The sequence below is a fragment of the Crassostrea angulata genome, chromosome 1 (genome assembly GCF_025612915.1).
Source record: "Crassostrea angulata isolate pt1a10 chromosome 1, ASM2561291v2, whole genome shotgun sequence".
NCBI lineage: Eukaryota > Metazoa > Mollusca > Bivalvia > Ostreida > Ostreidae > Magallana > Magallana angulata.
The window spans coordinates 6,378,086-6,395,671 of record NC_069111.1 but is presented as its reverse complement, the minus strand read 5'-3'; the positions used below and the strand labels follow the sequence as shown (position 1 = coordinate 6,395,671).

At 33.0% G+C, this 17,586-nt stretch overlaps 1 protein-coding gene across 1 annotated transcript; it reads left to right on the top strand.

The window, feature by feature from the left end:
- Positions 1–1,197: 1,197 nt before the first annotated feature.
- On the top strand, positions 1,198–17,266 carry LOC128173675 (DNA-directed RNA polymerase II subunit RPB4-like). Its single transcript, XM_052839351.1, has 5 exons — positions 1,198–1,483; positions 9,046–9,103; positions 9,330–9,452; positions 9,637–9,732; positions 16,826–17,266. The coding sequence occupies exons 1-5, from the start codon at positions 1,399–1,401 to the stop codon at positions 16,902–16,904; spliced, it is 441 nt and encodes a 146-aa protein (XP_052695311.1). The 5' UTR covers positions 1,198–1,398; the 3' UTR covers positions 16,905–17,266.
- Positions 17,267–17,586: the final 320 nt, after the last annotated feature.

Below are 17,586 nucleotides of genomic sequence, written 5' to 3'. Positions count from 1 at the left end.
TCCGAAGAGCTTGCCCGATGCGTCGATTTACCCAAATGGACCCAAATGGAACGTAAAATGACCCAGATGGACCAAAATGAACCCAAATGGAGCCCAAATGGAAACAAATGGAAACTCAAATGGAAATTAAATGGCATAATTGAAGATTTTATTTAATAATTCCAATCATTATTTTAAATATAATGGGTTTTTATAATTGAAAAATTTCAAATAAAACAACAATTTATGACCAAATGGAAAAAGAATTTGATAATGTATCCTTATCAATTAGTTTTATGATTTAAATATTTTTTTCGAATCTATTTATTGGATTGTTCGACGTTCTAAGTAGTATAACGTTGCCCAGCTCTTGCCACGTTGAGGCCATCCCAATAAGAGCCATTATTTTGAAATAAAAATGTTTAAAGCCAAAAGAATAAATTGAAAAATTAAACATAAAAATGATATTTTCCGAGCAAAAAAAGATTTTTTTGTTAAAAAAAAATATGTTTTTTCAAATAATTAATAGTAACTTAGAATTTCATATGACCTTAAAAAAAATTTCAGCCCAAACACCGATCAAAAATCAAAAAAGTAATTCAAAATTTGATGCATGGAAAATGAACCACCTACTGTACATGTATAAGCGAACAATAAACATCATATCAAAACATGCACTACATGATTGGTTTGAGCCACTATTTTATTAAATGCCCTATTAGAAGAAACAACCGAACAGCACTTTATTTATAGCATTTAGATTATTTAACATGCATAACAAGAATTTGCCATCTGACTAACTTATATACATCTATATTTAGAAGACAACTATGGTACTTTATCTTCCAATATCGAAAATAAATATTTGAATTATATTGTTATAATTAAAAAGGTATCTCAAAATCATTATATATCAACACTTATATTAACAGTGTTATATATAAATTCATATATCAATAAAATATCATTAACAACACAAGAAAATTGTCGTTTTAGAATTCATATAAAAATTTTGATTCTTCGTTAAACAATATCTTCAATTATACCATTCAATTTCCATTTGAGTTTCCATTTGGGTCCATTTGTTTCCATTTGGGTTTCCCTTTGGATTCATTTGGGTCCATTTGGGTCATTTTACGTTCCATTTGGGTAAATCGACGCACCCGAGCTTGCCTTTCGGAAGGCCTCAAAAACCAGGTTAGCCAATTTACCCAAAAGGACTTAAAAAGCATATAATGACACAGTACATACTTTATTGTACATGGCATGCCAAATTCACAAAAATGAGCATAACAGTTTGACAATCGATAAACCACTGTAGGTTTACTTTTGGATTCTCTAGATACGATACGTTCTCCAAGAGAGAACCCTTTATCCGGGATACGACCTCTCAGTGATACGAATTATCCTTATACCGCAATGATGGCGTCGGGAACATCTGCACAACAACAAAACGTTAGTGAAGCACCAGAAGAAGATGCGGCGGAACTACAGTTTCCCAAGGGTAAAAACATTTTATTAGACGTTTGATGGATCATAATCTAACACATAACTATATATGTAAACGGTATGACCGTTGGACCGAGCGCAGATTTAACACAGTGCAGTTTGATCTGCCTGGTTGTCTACTCAAATCATTAGCCAAAGTTTAACTAAACGTCGGGTGCCCAGTCTACATTATGACGTCATGTTTCAGACGTAAAACGTACACATTTTGTCGTCGGAAATAGCCGAAGAGAGTAACGTTACTCCTATAAAAAAAATTAATAAATAAATAATCCGAGATTCCTCTGACTCTAACCCCCGCTTTTATATTGTGACTTGCGGGGGAGAGACTCTCCCCCGCAAGTCACAATATAAAAGCGGGGGTTAGAGTCAGAGGAATCTCGGATTACGTTACTCTAAACGTTTTTTAATTTCTTCTTTCATTGTTTATCAATTTAATTCATATAAAAGCCGCGGTAATAAAATTGAATACTTTGTTCAGTATCTGAAAGATCATTTCCTTGATGTTGATGTTTTTATTTTCCATTTCATAAGACATACCAGAGACATAAAAAACAGAAATTGGCAACTTCGCCACTAGCGTGTTTTGTTGTTGAAAAATGGTACGGGACCAAACTTACTTTGAGAACTACATTTTAGTGAACTTAGATAATGATCTTAAACCAAAAGTATATTCTTTTAATGAAAAGTATGCAAAGATTTCAGACATTTTTGAAACAAAAAATTGAAAATTAGATTAAAATATGGAAAATATATTGGCCAGCTATAAAACATCGGCAAAATCTCGGATGACAGGTAGTCAACTGCCTCCTTAAACTCCTCTTTAAATACTGTTTATATATGACAAAAATCATTAAGATATAATATTTTGAATGTTTTGGTAATAGGTTTTAGTTGTTTATATTTTGATGATATCTTTATGATATAATTGTTTATTAGAAAGGTATACTGATTTTACCTAGGAACACTTTACAATAGGGACGGCTTGATTTCGCAAGATTTCGATCAGCTGCCAATCTCTGTTATTTATGTCTCTGGACATATGTAGAACTAGTCGTGTTTCTTGATTGAAGCACTATTGAAACTTATCTAGTTTTCCTCTTTTATTTCTTTAAATTCAACTTACCTTTGTTTATAGGACTGGAACATTTTAATTGAGTTTAAGGGCAATAAACATCGATAAGTGCCAGTCAATCAATGATCAACCTAACTTTTTAAAAACAAAATGGTTGCTTATATGGCGGCGCCCAGGGCTGACAGAAATTTTTTTTGCCTTAGTACCCCTGATTCAACTCTCATTTTTCACTGATTTTCTTATATATACGTGTTACCATTAATCCTCGCTTCGCGAGGCGGGCTTTGCCCGCCTCTAGCTGCGCTCGGTAATAACATTTATAACAGTGTAAGTCTCTACTGATAAATCAACCATTGATTCATATACACCAGCCAAATTGGGGGTGTGGGACCCAAATGTTAACCAGTTAACACGTTATAGCACATTTTCCAAAACTTCAGCAACAGCTTATCGTCAAAAACCTGTGTGAGATTAATTCTTTAATAGTTAAAAGAAATAGATCCCTGCAGACACCCTATGAAACATTTATTGTCAGAAACTGGTTCAAGATTGATTCCTTAATAGTTAAAAGAAATAGATTCATGCAGACACCCTATGAATCAATCTTGCATACTGTACGTTTGTTATAAAAAAATCTTGCAAAACCTAGCTGCAGGTCAGTAGTTCCCAGTCTAAAAAAATTCTGATGGACGACCTCAGTCCTGGGAACGGTCACAGTCCACTAGTAAAAAGTAGTTCGAAAGCCCATTAGTCCAAAGGTTCATCAGTCCAAAAGTTTGTTAGTCCAAAGGCCCATTAGCCCAAAGGTCTGAAGGCTCATCAGTCCAAAAGTTTGTTAGTCCAAAGGCCCATTAGCCCAAAGGTTCATTAGCGGCCCATTAGCCCAAAGGTTCATTAGCCCAAAGGCCCATTAATCCAAAGGCCCTCTATTCCGAAGGTTTAAAGGTCCGAAGGCCCACTGTCTGAAGGTTCATTAGTTCTAATGCATCACATGTAATTATTCTGAGAAATCTTTTCAGAATTTTATGCAGCAGTTTTTCACGTAAAAATTTGTCACAAGCAAATTAAACAATTATTATTACAGTTATAATAAATTTTACAGCAAACTTTAAAATAAAAATTTTCAGATCACTACTTAATTTTTAGTTCTAGAATAATAAAGTACAACCCCCTACCCCTTCTTTTGCGGAAGATAAATAAACGTTCACACCAAGTGGGAAACACAAACTCATGAATAAATCCATTTAGTTTTGTTTCAATATAATTTCATTTGGCACTTAATAGGTATTTTAAATATGGAATGTAAAACGTCCATTACTTTGATCAGTGAAGTTTTTTTTAGCTCACCTGAGCTGAAAGCTCAAGTGAGCTATTCTGATCACATTTTGTCCGTCGTCCGTCTGTAAACTTTTCACATTTTGAACTTCTTCTCTAAAAGCACTTGGCCAATTTCAACCAAATTTGGCACAAAGCATCCTTATTGGAAGGTAAATATAAATTGCAAAACTGAAAGACCGATCTTTATTCAAAACGGAGAAAACATCGAAACTGTAGAAAAAGGGGATGCATTTTAAAAAAATCTTCTTCTCAAGAACTACTGATTCAAATTTCAACGTAATTTAGCATAAATCATCCTTATTGGAAGGAAAATATAAATTGCAAAAATTAAGGGCTAACTCTGTTTCAAATTTGAGTAATCTACATTAAAATTATAAGACAGAGAGAATGGGGGTCAATCAGTTTAACCTCGGGCTCGATATTTCATATATCGAAAACCAGTTTAGAGAACCAGTCTATGTTAGAAGCAGCCATCTTGAAATTGAAAGGAGATGAATTTAATTTGGTTGTTGTGCAACAGTTTATGTGCGAAGAAAATATTTGAAACATCCAAAATATATTTGTGCCATTTATGTGAAATAGATTGAGGTTAAATATTTCAGTGCGTTGACATTTTCATTTGTGACAGTAGTTTTAGCATCTTTTGATTTTCGTTTAGCATTTTTTTAACTTGAGAGGAACCATCGTCTTTATTTTACATGTAAACTGGTAAATCAGACAGCTGATTGTTTACATGTACCTGCGCAAAATCTGATGCACTAACAACATATTATAGAATACTTCATTATGTTAATGCATGTAATTCGGTACGATCTCTACGTAATGGTTGATTAATGCAACATGTTTTATTAAGATGCTCAGCAATTTCAATCTAAAAGGAAAGATGATATGCTGTAACTACTTTCTGGTGCTCCTTCTTCAACAATAAATTGCATAAAATCCACATAAATTTTTGATAATTTTTTGAACACAAGTAAATGAAAACGACGCCTATTAAACAGTTTCCATAGTCCTGAGTCTCCTGACACATTTTTATTATTTGGGTAAAGCATTATCGGTGTTCTTAAAAAATTATTGCAACAGAAAATCAGCTTTGTTTGTAGACATATGTTGTTTTTTTAATAAAGATGAAAATAATGGGTGAGTCTTGGTACAATATAACGACATGCCTGCCAATACATTAATTTGAATTATTATAAAATAGCTCTTTAACATATGTGACAACATTTTTCAGTTAAGTTTATTCTTCAATCAAGTGAGTAAGGATATGAAACATCATACGAAATGAATTTATGCCTGGTAAATGACAATCGTTTATAATGGAGAAGACCAATTGAATTTTTCAATGTTTTTAATTTGAGGAATTGAGCGCATTCAATCTGGTACATTGAGGTACACTTTTCTTCTTTCGCATATAGGATTTTTAGCTCACCGAGACGAAGTCGGGGGGAGCTTATGCTATACCCTCGGCGTCGGCGTCGGCGTCCGGACCTGGTTAAAGTTTTTGTTGCAAGTCCTGTATCTAACTTATTACTTGTCCTATCTTCACCAAACTTGCATGAATGATGCATCTGGACCTACTAATGGACTTGAGAGACTTGGATGCTGAATCTGGGCCATGAATTTCAGATGCTGGAGGAGGTTAAGGTGTTTGGAGCAGGTTAAAGTTTTTGTTGCAGGTGCCCTTTGATAGCCATTTCTAAGTTACTACTGGTCCAAACTTCACCAAACTTGCATAGATGGTGTGTCTTATGATACTGATGCACCTGACAGGCTTGAATGCTGAATCTGAGCCATAGGTTTCGGATGCTGGATGAGGTTAAGGTTTTTAGAGCTGGTTAAAGTTTTTGGAGCAGGTGCCCTCTGATGATTATATCTTACTTACTACTGGTCCTTACTTCACCAAACTTGCATGGATGGTGTGTCTTATGATACTTTTGCACCTGACAGGCTTGAATGCTGAATCTGAGCCGAAAGTTTCGGATGCTAGATGAAGTTAGGTTTTTCGAGCAGGTTAAAGTTTTTGTTGCAGGTGCCCTTTGATAGCCATTTCTAAGTTACTACTGGTCCCAACTTCACCAAACTTGCATAGATGGTGCGTCTTATGATACTGATGCACCTGACAGGCTTGAATGCTGAATCTGAGCCATAGGTTTCGGATGGTGGATGAGGTTAAGGTTTTAAGAGCTGGTTAAAGTTTTTAGAGCAGGTGCCCTCTGATGATCATATCTTAGTTATTACTGGTCCTAACTTTACCAAACTTACATGGATGGTGTGTCTTATGATACTGATGCACCTGGCAGGCTTGAATGCTGAATCTGAGCCATAGGTTTCGGATGCTGGATGAGGTTTAGTTTTTTTGGAACAGGTCACATGTTTAATATATGTAGGTAATAGCACTATTTCAAACTTGCATATATGATCTAACTATAATATAAATGAATGGCAGAGGTAGCTTCAGATGCAGAGCCTGATCTCCATTATCAAGGATGCTAAAAAATATATCTTAGTTATTTCTGGTCCTAACTTCACCAAACTTGCAAGGATGGTGCGTCTTACGATACTGATGCACCTGACAGGCATGAATGCTGAATCTGAGCCATAGGTTTCGGATGCTGGATGAGGTTAAGGTTTTAAGAGCTGGTTAAAGTTTTTAGAGCAGGTGCCCTCTGATGATTATATCTTAGTTATTACTGGTCCTTACATCACCAAACTTGCAGGGATGATGCATCTCATGATACTGATGCATCTGACAGGCTTGAATGCTGAATCTGAGCCATAGGTTTCGGATGCTGGATGAGGTTTAGTTTTTTGGAACAGGTTACATGTTTTATAGATAATAGCTTGCATAATTGATTTAACTATAATATAAATGAATTGCAGAGGTAGCTTCAGATGCAGAGCCTGATCTCCATTATCAAGGATGCTAAAAATTCTCCTACCTCACTCAAACCTGCTTGATAGATGTGTTTGTTGTTAAATGATTTAACATGATTCCTATGATATAGTATTCTATGATATGATACACTATTGTTTTATATGATACAATGTAATATCATACATTATATTGTAAAAAGTTATATGATATGATATGATATTGTATCAATTTTTTTGTACATTATTATATGATATTGTATTATGATATTGTTATGTATAGTATTGTATATTATTATACAATATTGTAGAATATGATATTGTATAATATATTATTTTATCGAATGATATTGTTTCATATTATATTGCAATATATGATATTGTATCATATGATACGATATTGTATATTATAATTATAGCATATCGTATGATACAATATTGTATAATATGATATTGGTTTAAATAATATATTGTTATATAATACATGAAATTGTATTATATGATATTATAAGATATCATATAATATGATATTGTATAATATGATATTGTATCATATGATATGATATTGTATAAAATGATATTGTATTATATAATATCGTACTGTATCAGATGATATTGTATCATATGATATGAAACAATGTTTTATCAAATTATATTGTATCATATGATACAATATTGTGTATCAAATATGATACAATATCATACAATACAAAATTATACTATATTATACAATATAATATCATATGTTACAATATTGTGATGTATTCTGTGATATGATATAGTATCAAATAATGCTATATTGTATTTATATTAGATATCATGATATTGTATTATGTGATTAAATACAATAATGTATAACACGATACAATGTCATATTATATGTTACAAAATCATATTGCATCAATATTTATTACAGTATTATATTGTATTAAATGATATATATTGTAAGTATCATTGGATGCAATATCATATTTTATATTATTGTATTGATAAACATTGTATCTTATAATAATGTATGAAATGAACATAGGATTATCATACAATTTTTTTACATATGATATACGATATTGTGTCAAAACAGTATCCATGAATATCCAAGATCATTAACTATGATTTTCATATCATATGATAAAGGTGGTTTTAAAGGTGATGCCTCATAAAGTTGATGCCTCGTCTCGGTGAGCTTTGTAATCTGTGATTACCTATGTTTTAAAAATGAAATACAATAACTAGGAAGTAGTGGAGGGAGAAAATGTACCTTTATGCTCTCTTGTATTTTAATCGTTTTATAAAGTGATTGGGGGGGGGGGGGGGGGGGCTAAAATAAAGGGAACTGGAAGTTAACCGTGAACACCAACTGAAAATTTAGTTATTTATATTGCATATGATCTTATTTTCGGTAAAAATGGTATTCCATAAAGGTAAATATGTCAAAAATTAAGTATATGCAAAAATAAGTGTAAAATTTGGATATTCATTTTTGGTTAATTTACCAAGGGGCCACATGGCACAATATCCTTTGAACGCCCATATAAAGCCAGTGTTGCTCAGGTGAGCGATGTGGCCCATTGGGCCTCTTGTTTATATTTCTATTCAAAATTTTTGCTAAATATTCATAGCCTTTAACATACAATTTTTATTCATTAAGACATTTTTTGTATTTGATAAGTTGAAGTTTTGGGGTTTTTTTGCTGAAAGATCATACTCGATAAAATATCATTCTAATTCAAAAAGATGTGATTTAAAAAAATTTTTATTGTACCTTTTCAGCACATCTTTATAATAAAAAAAATTGACATGCTTACAAATAGATCATACTCGATAAAATATCATTCTTATTCCGAAAGATGTTATTTTTATTAATAAACATTTTTATTGTAATTTCCAACACAGCTGTACCCGGTATATATCATAAAAAATGACATGCTTACAAATAGATCATAGAATAAACAGAACTTTTGAGAGAGAGAGAGAGAGAGAGAGGGGGTGGGGAAAGTGAGATAATTTATTCCACACATTTTCTTAAATTTTTCTATATTTATATATTACCTCTGCATGGGTTCAAACTATGTTCATTCAATAATATTCAAAAACCCCAAGATCTAGCTAGATGGGTTTATGAAGGAGCCGATCTTAAACCCTTCGGTAGTGTAGATGAGTGTATTAAATCTAGACAGAAACATATTTTTAGAGAAAAATATGCATGTGAGGACAAGTTATTCTTCAGCAATCGATCTGTATTTAATATCTGATTTTATTTTAATCCAATCTAGAATTTGAAAATGCGGAGACACTTTTGATATCTGAAGTTCAGATGCTACTAGAACACAGGTAATTTTCCAGTACATGTAGTCTGATATGTAAAAATGCCAGGGATTGTGTCAATGAGCAGAATATATGTTAAAACAGGCTAAACTCGTATTCATTCTATTATTATTTATCACTTTGCTATTGACAATAGCAAAAAAGAAATGTTTAAAAATTCTGAGCATTTATCTATATAGTTATGAAAACAATTTTAGAGTTTGCAATGTTAATTTTGCAAATGTAACTTTAGAAAAACACAGAACGAGAGCGCTGAGGAAGAGCAGGAATTGTCTGAAGTATTCATGAAAACTCTGAACTACACCAGTCGTTTCTCCAAATTCAAGAACAGGGAAACCATTTCTGCCATACGCAGGTACAAACACTACAAACTTGACTTCTTCCACTGTATTCCTTTAAGGACAATCCTTCACCTTAGACTTGTGATGGATTCTCTTAAGATTCTAATTCTTAAATTCAAAATGTGAAATTAAAAATAAATCTGACTCAGTCATTAAAATGAAGGTTAGTTTATCTATCACATTGTGTGTACTTTGCAGTGTATTGATGCAGAAGAAGCTGCACAAGTTTGAGTTAGCAGCACTTGCTAATTTGTGTCCAGATAATGCAGAAGAGGCCAAGTCACTTATTCCAAGGTATGACAAAAATTCAGTGGTTAAACATTACCAATGATGCATCAGCAAAGCATTATAAGATGCCTTTCTGCAAGTTTGTACAGTATATATTAAATTATAAAACTTTCATGTTAAATACTGAAATCTGATTAGTTTAGACACAGTTGATATTCTGTTCTATTACCCTCAGCATTAGCAACACACTTGGCAACGGGTAACACTATATAAATAGTGCCTGTTTGGGAGGGTAACTGTTGAAATTGACACCCCAAGAAAACCATTGCCAACCGACGTGAAGCGGAGGTTGACAATGGTTTCCGAGGGGTGTCAATTTCAACAGTTACCCTCCCAAACAGGCACTATTTATTTTATTATACTGAATGTCTTATTTTTAAAAGAAAATTTTACTGCTTTTATATAGAAATGAAGTGAATTCTACAGCGAACCATACGCACATAATTTACGCGCATGTAACAATTGGTTGTGTTGCCCACTGCCAAGTGTGTTGCTAATGCTGAGGGTATAAGTATATATAAATAGTGCCTGTTTGGGAGGGTAACAGTTGAAATTGACACTCCGAGGAAACCATTGTCAACCGACGCGAAGTGGAGGTTGACAATGGTTTTCGAGGGGTGTCAATTTCAACTGTTACCCTCCCAAACAGGCACTATTTATTTTATTATACTGAATGTCTTAATTTTAGAGATTTTTTTTTACTGATTTTATATAGAAATGACGTGAATTCCACGGCGAACCGTACGCGCATATAACAATTTGTTAGCTGACCTGAGCTGAAAGCTCAAGTGAGCTATTCTGATCACTTTTTGTCCGTCGTCCGTCCGTCCGTCCGTCCGTCTGTCTGTCCGTCTGTAAACTTTTTACATTTTGAACTTCTTCTCTAAAACCGCTTATCCAATTTCAACCAAATTTGGCACAAAGCATCCTTATGGGAGGGCGAATATAAATTGCAGAAATAAAAGTCTGATCTGTATTCAAAGCGGAGAAAACCTTGAAACTGTAGAAAAAGGGGGGTGCATTTTTAAAAATCTTCTTCTCAAGAACTACTGATTCCAATTCAACGTAGTTTAGCATAAATTATCCTTATGGGAAGGAAAATATAAATTGCAAAAATTAAGGTCTAATTCTGTTTCAAATCTGAGTTATTACGAAAATAATAATAAAGGAAAGGTGTATTTCAATCAGTTTAATAGCCTCGGATTCGGCATCCGGTAAAATGGGTAGACAAGACTTGGCCTGGGCAAAACAAAAGATAAGCAGTTATTAATCTGCCAATCTCATTAAAATTTCAGGATATTTGATGGACCAGTATATTTGTATTTGCTGTAAATATTGCTGCAAAATAATGCGTATTTGGAATTGACGATTGCCGATCTGCCCCGGCTTTTATTTTGCCACGGCCTGGTTTTGCTTACCCCTTTTACCAAGACTCGTATTCCATACTTCTAAAACGAGGTTCTTTGTTTCAGGGTGTTGTTTACTCAGGGTTTGAGTTCTCAAATTCCGATTGTTATAAAGTTTAATGTAATGTGTAAAATTTGTTCTAAACACAAAAAGTATTTATGAAATGAATTATTATTGACAAAACATTCAATATTTTTACTTTTTTATGGAAATAGGCTCAAACAAAAATTGACATTTAGCCAAACAGAGGAAATTCGGACTAAATTTTGCAGATTTTGTTTTCTGCTGAAAGTTTATTGGCAGTAGTCTATTATTAAAAGTTAGGATTTTATATTTAAGTCTATGTAATTTTGCATATTTTCCGTTGGTTTTACTTCACTTATTCATTAAAATAATCTTATGGCACGAGTTATAAAAATATTGAAAAATGCTTAAAAATGATAAAAGACCCCATATCTCAAAATTTTGATCATTGACCTCATATACATTTTATGACAACAGAATAAGGTCAATATAAGTAGTTTAATACCATAAATGTTTTTGTATAATCATCATTCATTTTTTTGTAAAATTGATTCAAAAATGGGAAGGGATTTGAAAACTGATAGAGGAAACTCGGACTGGATTATTTTTTTAAATTGTTGCTGAAATCCTAATGCTGTGTACTTATTAAGTGCCACTACCATTCATAAACTGCATCTTATTTTTTTAAGTTTTTAATTATTTGTAATATTTTTATAATTAAGAAAATCTCAATCGTAGAGTAAAATTTTATGGGATTTTTCTTGATTTTTCAATAAATATTCAATGGCCATTAACTCATAAAGTAGGTCATTGACCTACTTTTCTGAAAGTGAAAAATAACAATACAAGCAAAGGTCTATAACACACAATAGATGGTTTTTCATTATCATCAGTGGATTTTTTTTTCATTCTGAGTAAACGTCATCCTTAAAGCAGCCATGACATTATACGAAAAAGGGTCGATCTGACTATGATGAATTTACTTGTTGTGCAACAGTTCACATATGAAGGGAAATTTTTGAAACATGAAAAATATATTGGTGCCGATTTTGTGAAGTAAATTGAGGCTAAATATTTCAATGCGTTGACAGTTTTCACGCATGACGTTGATGTTAGCTTGTTCTGATTTTCGTTTCGTTTTCATTATTTATGCTTTGTAACCTGGAAACTGTCGTCTGTATTTCGTGATTTTTACGTATCAAATCAAACAGAGACTTCCGTAAATCTAACAGTTACGTTAACTGTTTACCTGCGCAAAATCTGATGTAGGAGTACTGGCTCCGATTTCACAAAACAAATTTAAGTTTTTACCTAAGTTTAATCTCAAATCCTGAGAATTTACTCAGCTGAGATTTTTCTCAAATTGCGTTTCACAAAACAAACTTAGTCAATTCTCAGCTGAGTCAAATTTTTTACTTAGCCGAGTCAAGAATTGTCATTGTCACAAGTGGCCCCTTATAACTTTTCTTGTTTTTTTTAGTTATTCTCATTAAAAACAATCGTCTGCTTATGTTTTCAACGGAGGAAAATCGGATTAAATTAACAAGAGTCATAAAATGTTCAAAAGTCATGAAATGTACACTTTGTTATGCTAAGTATAGATGACATATCTACATGATCTTATATATTATATAACAAACAAAAGACCACATTAAAATACATTATGGTTACCTTAAAATCATTAGAAAAGTAGAATCACTATACAGTTATTCCATTTAACACAAACAAATGAATTAGTTCCCTTTGTTTACATTTTTGTCAAGGGAGATAACTCCACCAAAATTATAATTTTTTAATGAAAAAAATATTTATCAAACCTGCATGAAACATTGCATATTCGCTGATTATTGAGTGGAATAGATCTAAGAAATGAACATTACAGACAATAAAATACTGAATTAATGATGTTAATGACATACCGGGTATTCATATTTGAGATTTGACTTAAGTCTGCTATGGAGGTAACTTAAGTTTTTTCTCAAATTGAGTAAAAAACACGACTAAGATTTTTTTGTGAAACGCAGATATTTGAGATTTCTCAAATTTGAGAAAAAACTCAAATATTTGAGAAAAAACTCAGACTTAAGTCTGAGATTTGACTTAAGTTTTTTTTGTGAAATCGGAGCCTAAAATACAATTCATTCTATCGGTAATTCGGCATTATTTTTTGGGTAATGGTAGATTAATGCAATAGGTTTTTGTTGAGATGCTCGGCATTTTCTCTAGTTTATTCAGTTTAAATAGAGTTTGATATCGCTTACGGAAATATGTAGGTATATACATGTATATTTATATATGATTCATTTCGAAAAAATAAATTGTGTTCTTTATTTGTTATACATGTAGTGCATGTTTCTTGTGTTTAATTGTTAACAATTTCTATTTACTAACCATTTTTGAGTGTTTGCTTCGAATTATAAGCAAGATACAGAGATTTGCTAACAATTCTATGTTTGTACACAGATCTTAAAAGCTAAAGATTAAATCAAAGTACTGATAGTACTGAAAAGCGCTAACCAAGCTTCTGTATGTATATAACAGATATATGTATATAGCATTTCAGCTTCTGTATACGCACTATATTTCCTCATCACTGCATGACAGTCCCTGCAATGATGTATGTAAGCCCCGTACATTAATTTCACAATTACCCGTAAATTAGATTCACAATAGCCCGTGCAGTTATGTGCATAAACCCCTGAACCTGGTTCCCTAACCAGTTTAAATGATGTATACTTTTGCTTAGAGGGGGCGGTTATTGGATGCACCGGAAGTTGAAGTCTAACGACAATAAAGGGCTGAGCTATGCTTAGCGCTTTAAAAAGTACAAAAATTGTCAATATTTATTACGAAAATTTTCAAAATCTGTTCTTCCAGAAACCAACTTATTGAATTGTAAACTTAACCTTTTTAGCTCACCTGAGAATGGGGCCACAATGGGGGGTCGAAGTTTAACAAATGAATATATAGAGCAAATCTTTAGAAATCCTCTTCTCAGAAACTAATCGGCCAGGAAAGCTGAAACTTGTGTGGAAGCATCCTCAGGTAGTGTAGATTCAAAGATGTGAAAATCATGACCCCTGGGGATAGGGTGGGGCCACAATGGAGGGTCGAAGTTTAACATATGAATATAAAAAGTAAATCTTTAAAAATCTTCTTCTCAGAAACTAATCGGCCAGGAAAGCTGACACTTGTGTGGATGCATCCTTATGTAGTGAAAATTCAAATTTGTGAAAATCATGACCCCCGGGGGTAGGTTTGGGCCACAATGGGAGATCAACGTTTTACATAGGAATATACACAATTAATCTTTAAAAATCTTCTTCTCAGAAACTAATCAGCCAGGAAAACTGACACTTGTGTGGATGCATCCTCAGGTAGTGTAAATTCAAAGTTGTAAAAATCATGACCCCCGGGGATAGGGTTGGGCCACAATGGGGGATCGAAGTTTAACATAGGAATATACACAGTTAATATTTAAAAATCTTCTTCTCAGTAACTAATTCGAAGGCAAAGCTGAAACTTGTGTGGAAGCATCCTCAGGTAGTGAAGATTCAAAGTTGTGAAAATCATGACCCCTGGGGGTAGGTTGGGGCCACAATGGGGGATTGAAGTTAAACATATGATTATATACAGTAAATCTTTAAAAATCTTCTTCTCAGAAACTAATTAGCCAGGAAAGCTAAAACTTGTGTGGAAGCATCCTCAGTTAGTGTAGATTCAAATTTGTGAAAAGCATGACCCCTGGGGGTAGGTTTGGGCCACAATGGGAGGTCGATGTTTTACATAGGAATAAACAGAGTCACCTTTAAAAATCTTCTTCTCAGAAACTAATCAGCCAGGAAAGCTGGAACTTGTGTGAAAGCATCCTCAGGTAGTGTAGATTCAAAGTTGTGAAAATAATGATCCGCAGGGGTAGGTTGGGGCCACAATGGGGGGGGGGGTCAAAGTTTAACAAAGGAATTTATAGGGTAAATCTTTAAAAATCTTCTCAGAAACTAATCAGCCAGATGATTCTTTATAATTGTTAAGACTTTGGCCCCAGGACAATTCTTTGGCCTCACGAGAAGGTTGAGAGTTTACTGTACGTTTATATCCCATATATAAACTATTGTTAGGGATTTTTTTGAGAACTGCAATACTCAACACATGATATGACTATAAAATCATCCTGTTAGAAAAGGGACTAATGATTATAAACATAAGAATATCCAGGGGAAAATGGATTTTATTTATACAGGATTTACATGAATTATTGTATACCGGTATAGTCCAGATAGTTTGTATTATGACTCCATTGAGCTGATTTTATCATACCTATTGTTCCTCAGGTGAGCTATGTGGCCCATGGGCCTCTTGTTGTGTTACCCATTGCTGAGTGTGTTGCTAACGCTGAGGGTAATAGAACGAATTATCAACTGCTGCTAAACCAATCAGATTTCAGTATTTAACATGAAAGTATAATAAAACGGATTACCAACTGCGTCCGAACCAATCAGATTTCAGTATTTAACATGAAAGAATAATAATTTCAACTGTTATCCTCCCAAACAGGCACTATTTATATTATTATACTGAATGTCATAATTTTAGAGAAATTTTTACTGCTTTTGTATAGAAATGATGTGAATTCTATGGCGAACCGTACGCGCATAATTTACGCGCATGTAACAATTCGTTGTGTTACCCGTTGCCAAGTGTGTTGCTAATGCTGAGGGTAATAGAACGGATTATCAACTGCGTCTAAACCAATCAGATTTCAGTATTTAACATGGACATATAATAAAATGAATTGTTACATGTGCTTAAATTATGTGCGTACAGTTTGCCATTGAATTTACGTCATTTCTATATAAAAGCTTTAAAGTTTTCTTTAAAATTCAGATTTCAGTATAATAAATAGTGCCTGTTTGGAAGGTAACTATTGAAATTGACACCCCGAGAAAACCATTGTAAACCTCCACTTCGCGTAGACTGACAATGGTTTCCTCGTGGTGTCAATTTCAAATGTTGCCCTCCAAAACAGGCACTATTGACATATTATTATACTTTTATGTGAAAAGCATTAAAGTTTTCTTTAAAATTAGGACAATCAGTATAATGAAATAAATAGTTCCAAGGGTAACAATATCATTTTGTCTCAGAGGCCGGTATCATATGGTGTTTAAACATTGTCATGCTTGGATATAAACGTATATACATGTAGGAATGACATATTACACCAGTACTCAAATGTTCACATTTAGGGGCGACATAATATCAATACCTCGTGTATTCTTACGGTAAGAGGATTGCATTAATAATTTATCAAAACATTGTATTAATAGAAATAGATTAAATAAATAAATATAGATGAAATGGTTTCAGAATGTATCATGTAATTGGCCTGTACTTTAATAGTCTAAATTTAAAGTGTACAATGTTTAGTGGCTTGATGTAACTATTAGTTCACTCATAAAAGTTGAATAGATGTTGTTGAATTCTCGCTTTATCTACTACTGCCGTGACTGAATGGTCAACAGTGTAACATACAGGACTACATGGAATAGATGATTAACACTGAAAGTCCATGGTTTTGTTCAAGTGGCTCAATATCTGTATATCATAACTCACAATTTCCCTGAGTCAATAATAAATTGAATACATTATACTTTTTAACATTTTACAGTCTAGAGGGAAGATTTGAAGATGAAGAATTACAACAACTACTGGAAGATATAAAGACCAAGAGAAGTTTCCAGTATTGAGGAAGATTACTTTTCATTTGGATTATGAATGATTTCCGACAGGCAGCAGATATAGACACTGATCATGTGACATTGATATTCCGACTTGCTTTAGAAGCCTCATTGAACTTATTCGGATTCCTCATGTCACACCGGTATGCTGATCACTGTAAGCTTCCATTGCAGACACTCAGGTTGTCAGGAAATATAAAGGGGAGGCATGTACAATTGTAAAGAAATTATAATTTTGGGGGGCATAAATCATGAATATGAAACAGTTCTTTTTGAACACATGTTATTTTCATTTGTTCAATCAACCATGAGCAATGGTCTGATGATCGTACTTTGTTAAACATGTACTTTAATAAATATGTAAATTTACATTTATGTCGCTTCTTTTTAGAAACCTCAGAATTTCTGAATACATATACTTTGGTGTTCATAATACCAAGTGTATACATGTACATGTTAAGTTAATCTAACATTTTCCAGTTGGTATGAAATCATTATTTGATTGAAAAAGATCAAAGATCAAGTACACAGATTATGATTTGTACTGAAATGCTGTTTAGTTTAGACGTATATTATAATTATTGGACTCTGAATAATGCAAATATACATAGTAGATTGACAATTGTTTCTGAGGTATCATTAAAGGTCAAATGGGATCAATCGGAAAATATATTACTTTTGGCTTGGATCT

Excerpts from the sequence above, each read along its gene's own strand:
- LOC128173675 (XM_052839351.1), top strand. The coding sequence starts at position 1,399 with ATGATGGCGTCGGGAACATCTGCACAACAACAAAACGTTAGTGAAGCA. Across the intron at positions 1,484-9,045 it reads GGAACTACAGTTTCCCAAGG|AATTTGAAAATGCGGAGACA; the intron begins GTAAAAACATTT and ends AATCCAATCTAG. Across the intron at positions 9,453-9,636 it reads ACCATTTCTGCCATACGCAG|TGTATTGATGCAGAAGAAGC; the intron begins GTACAAACACTA and ends TGTACTTTGCAG.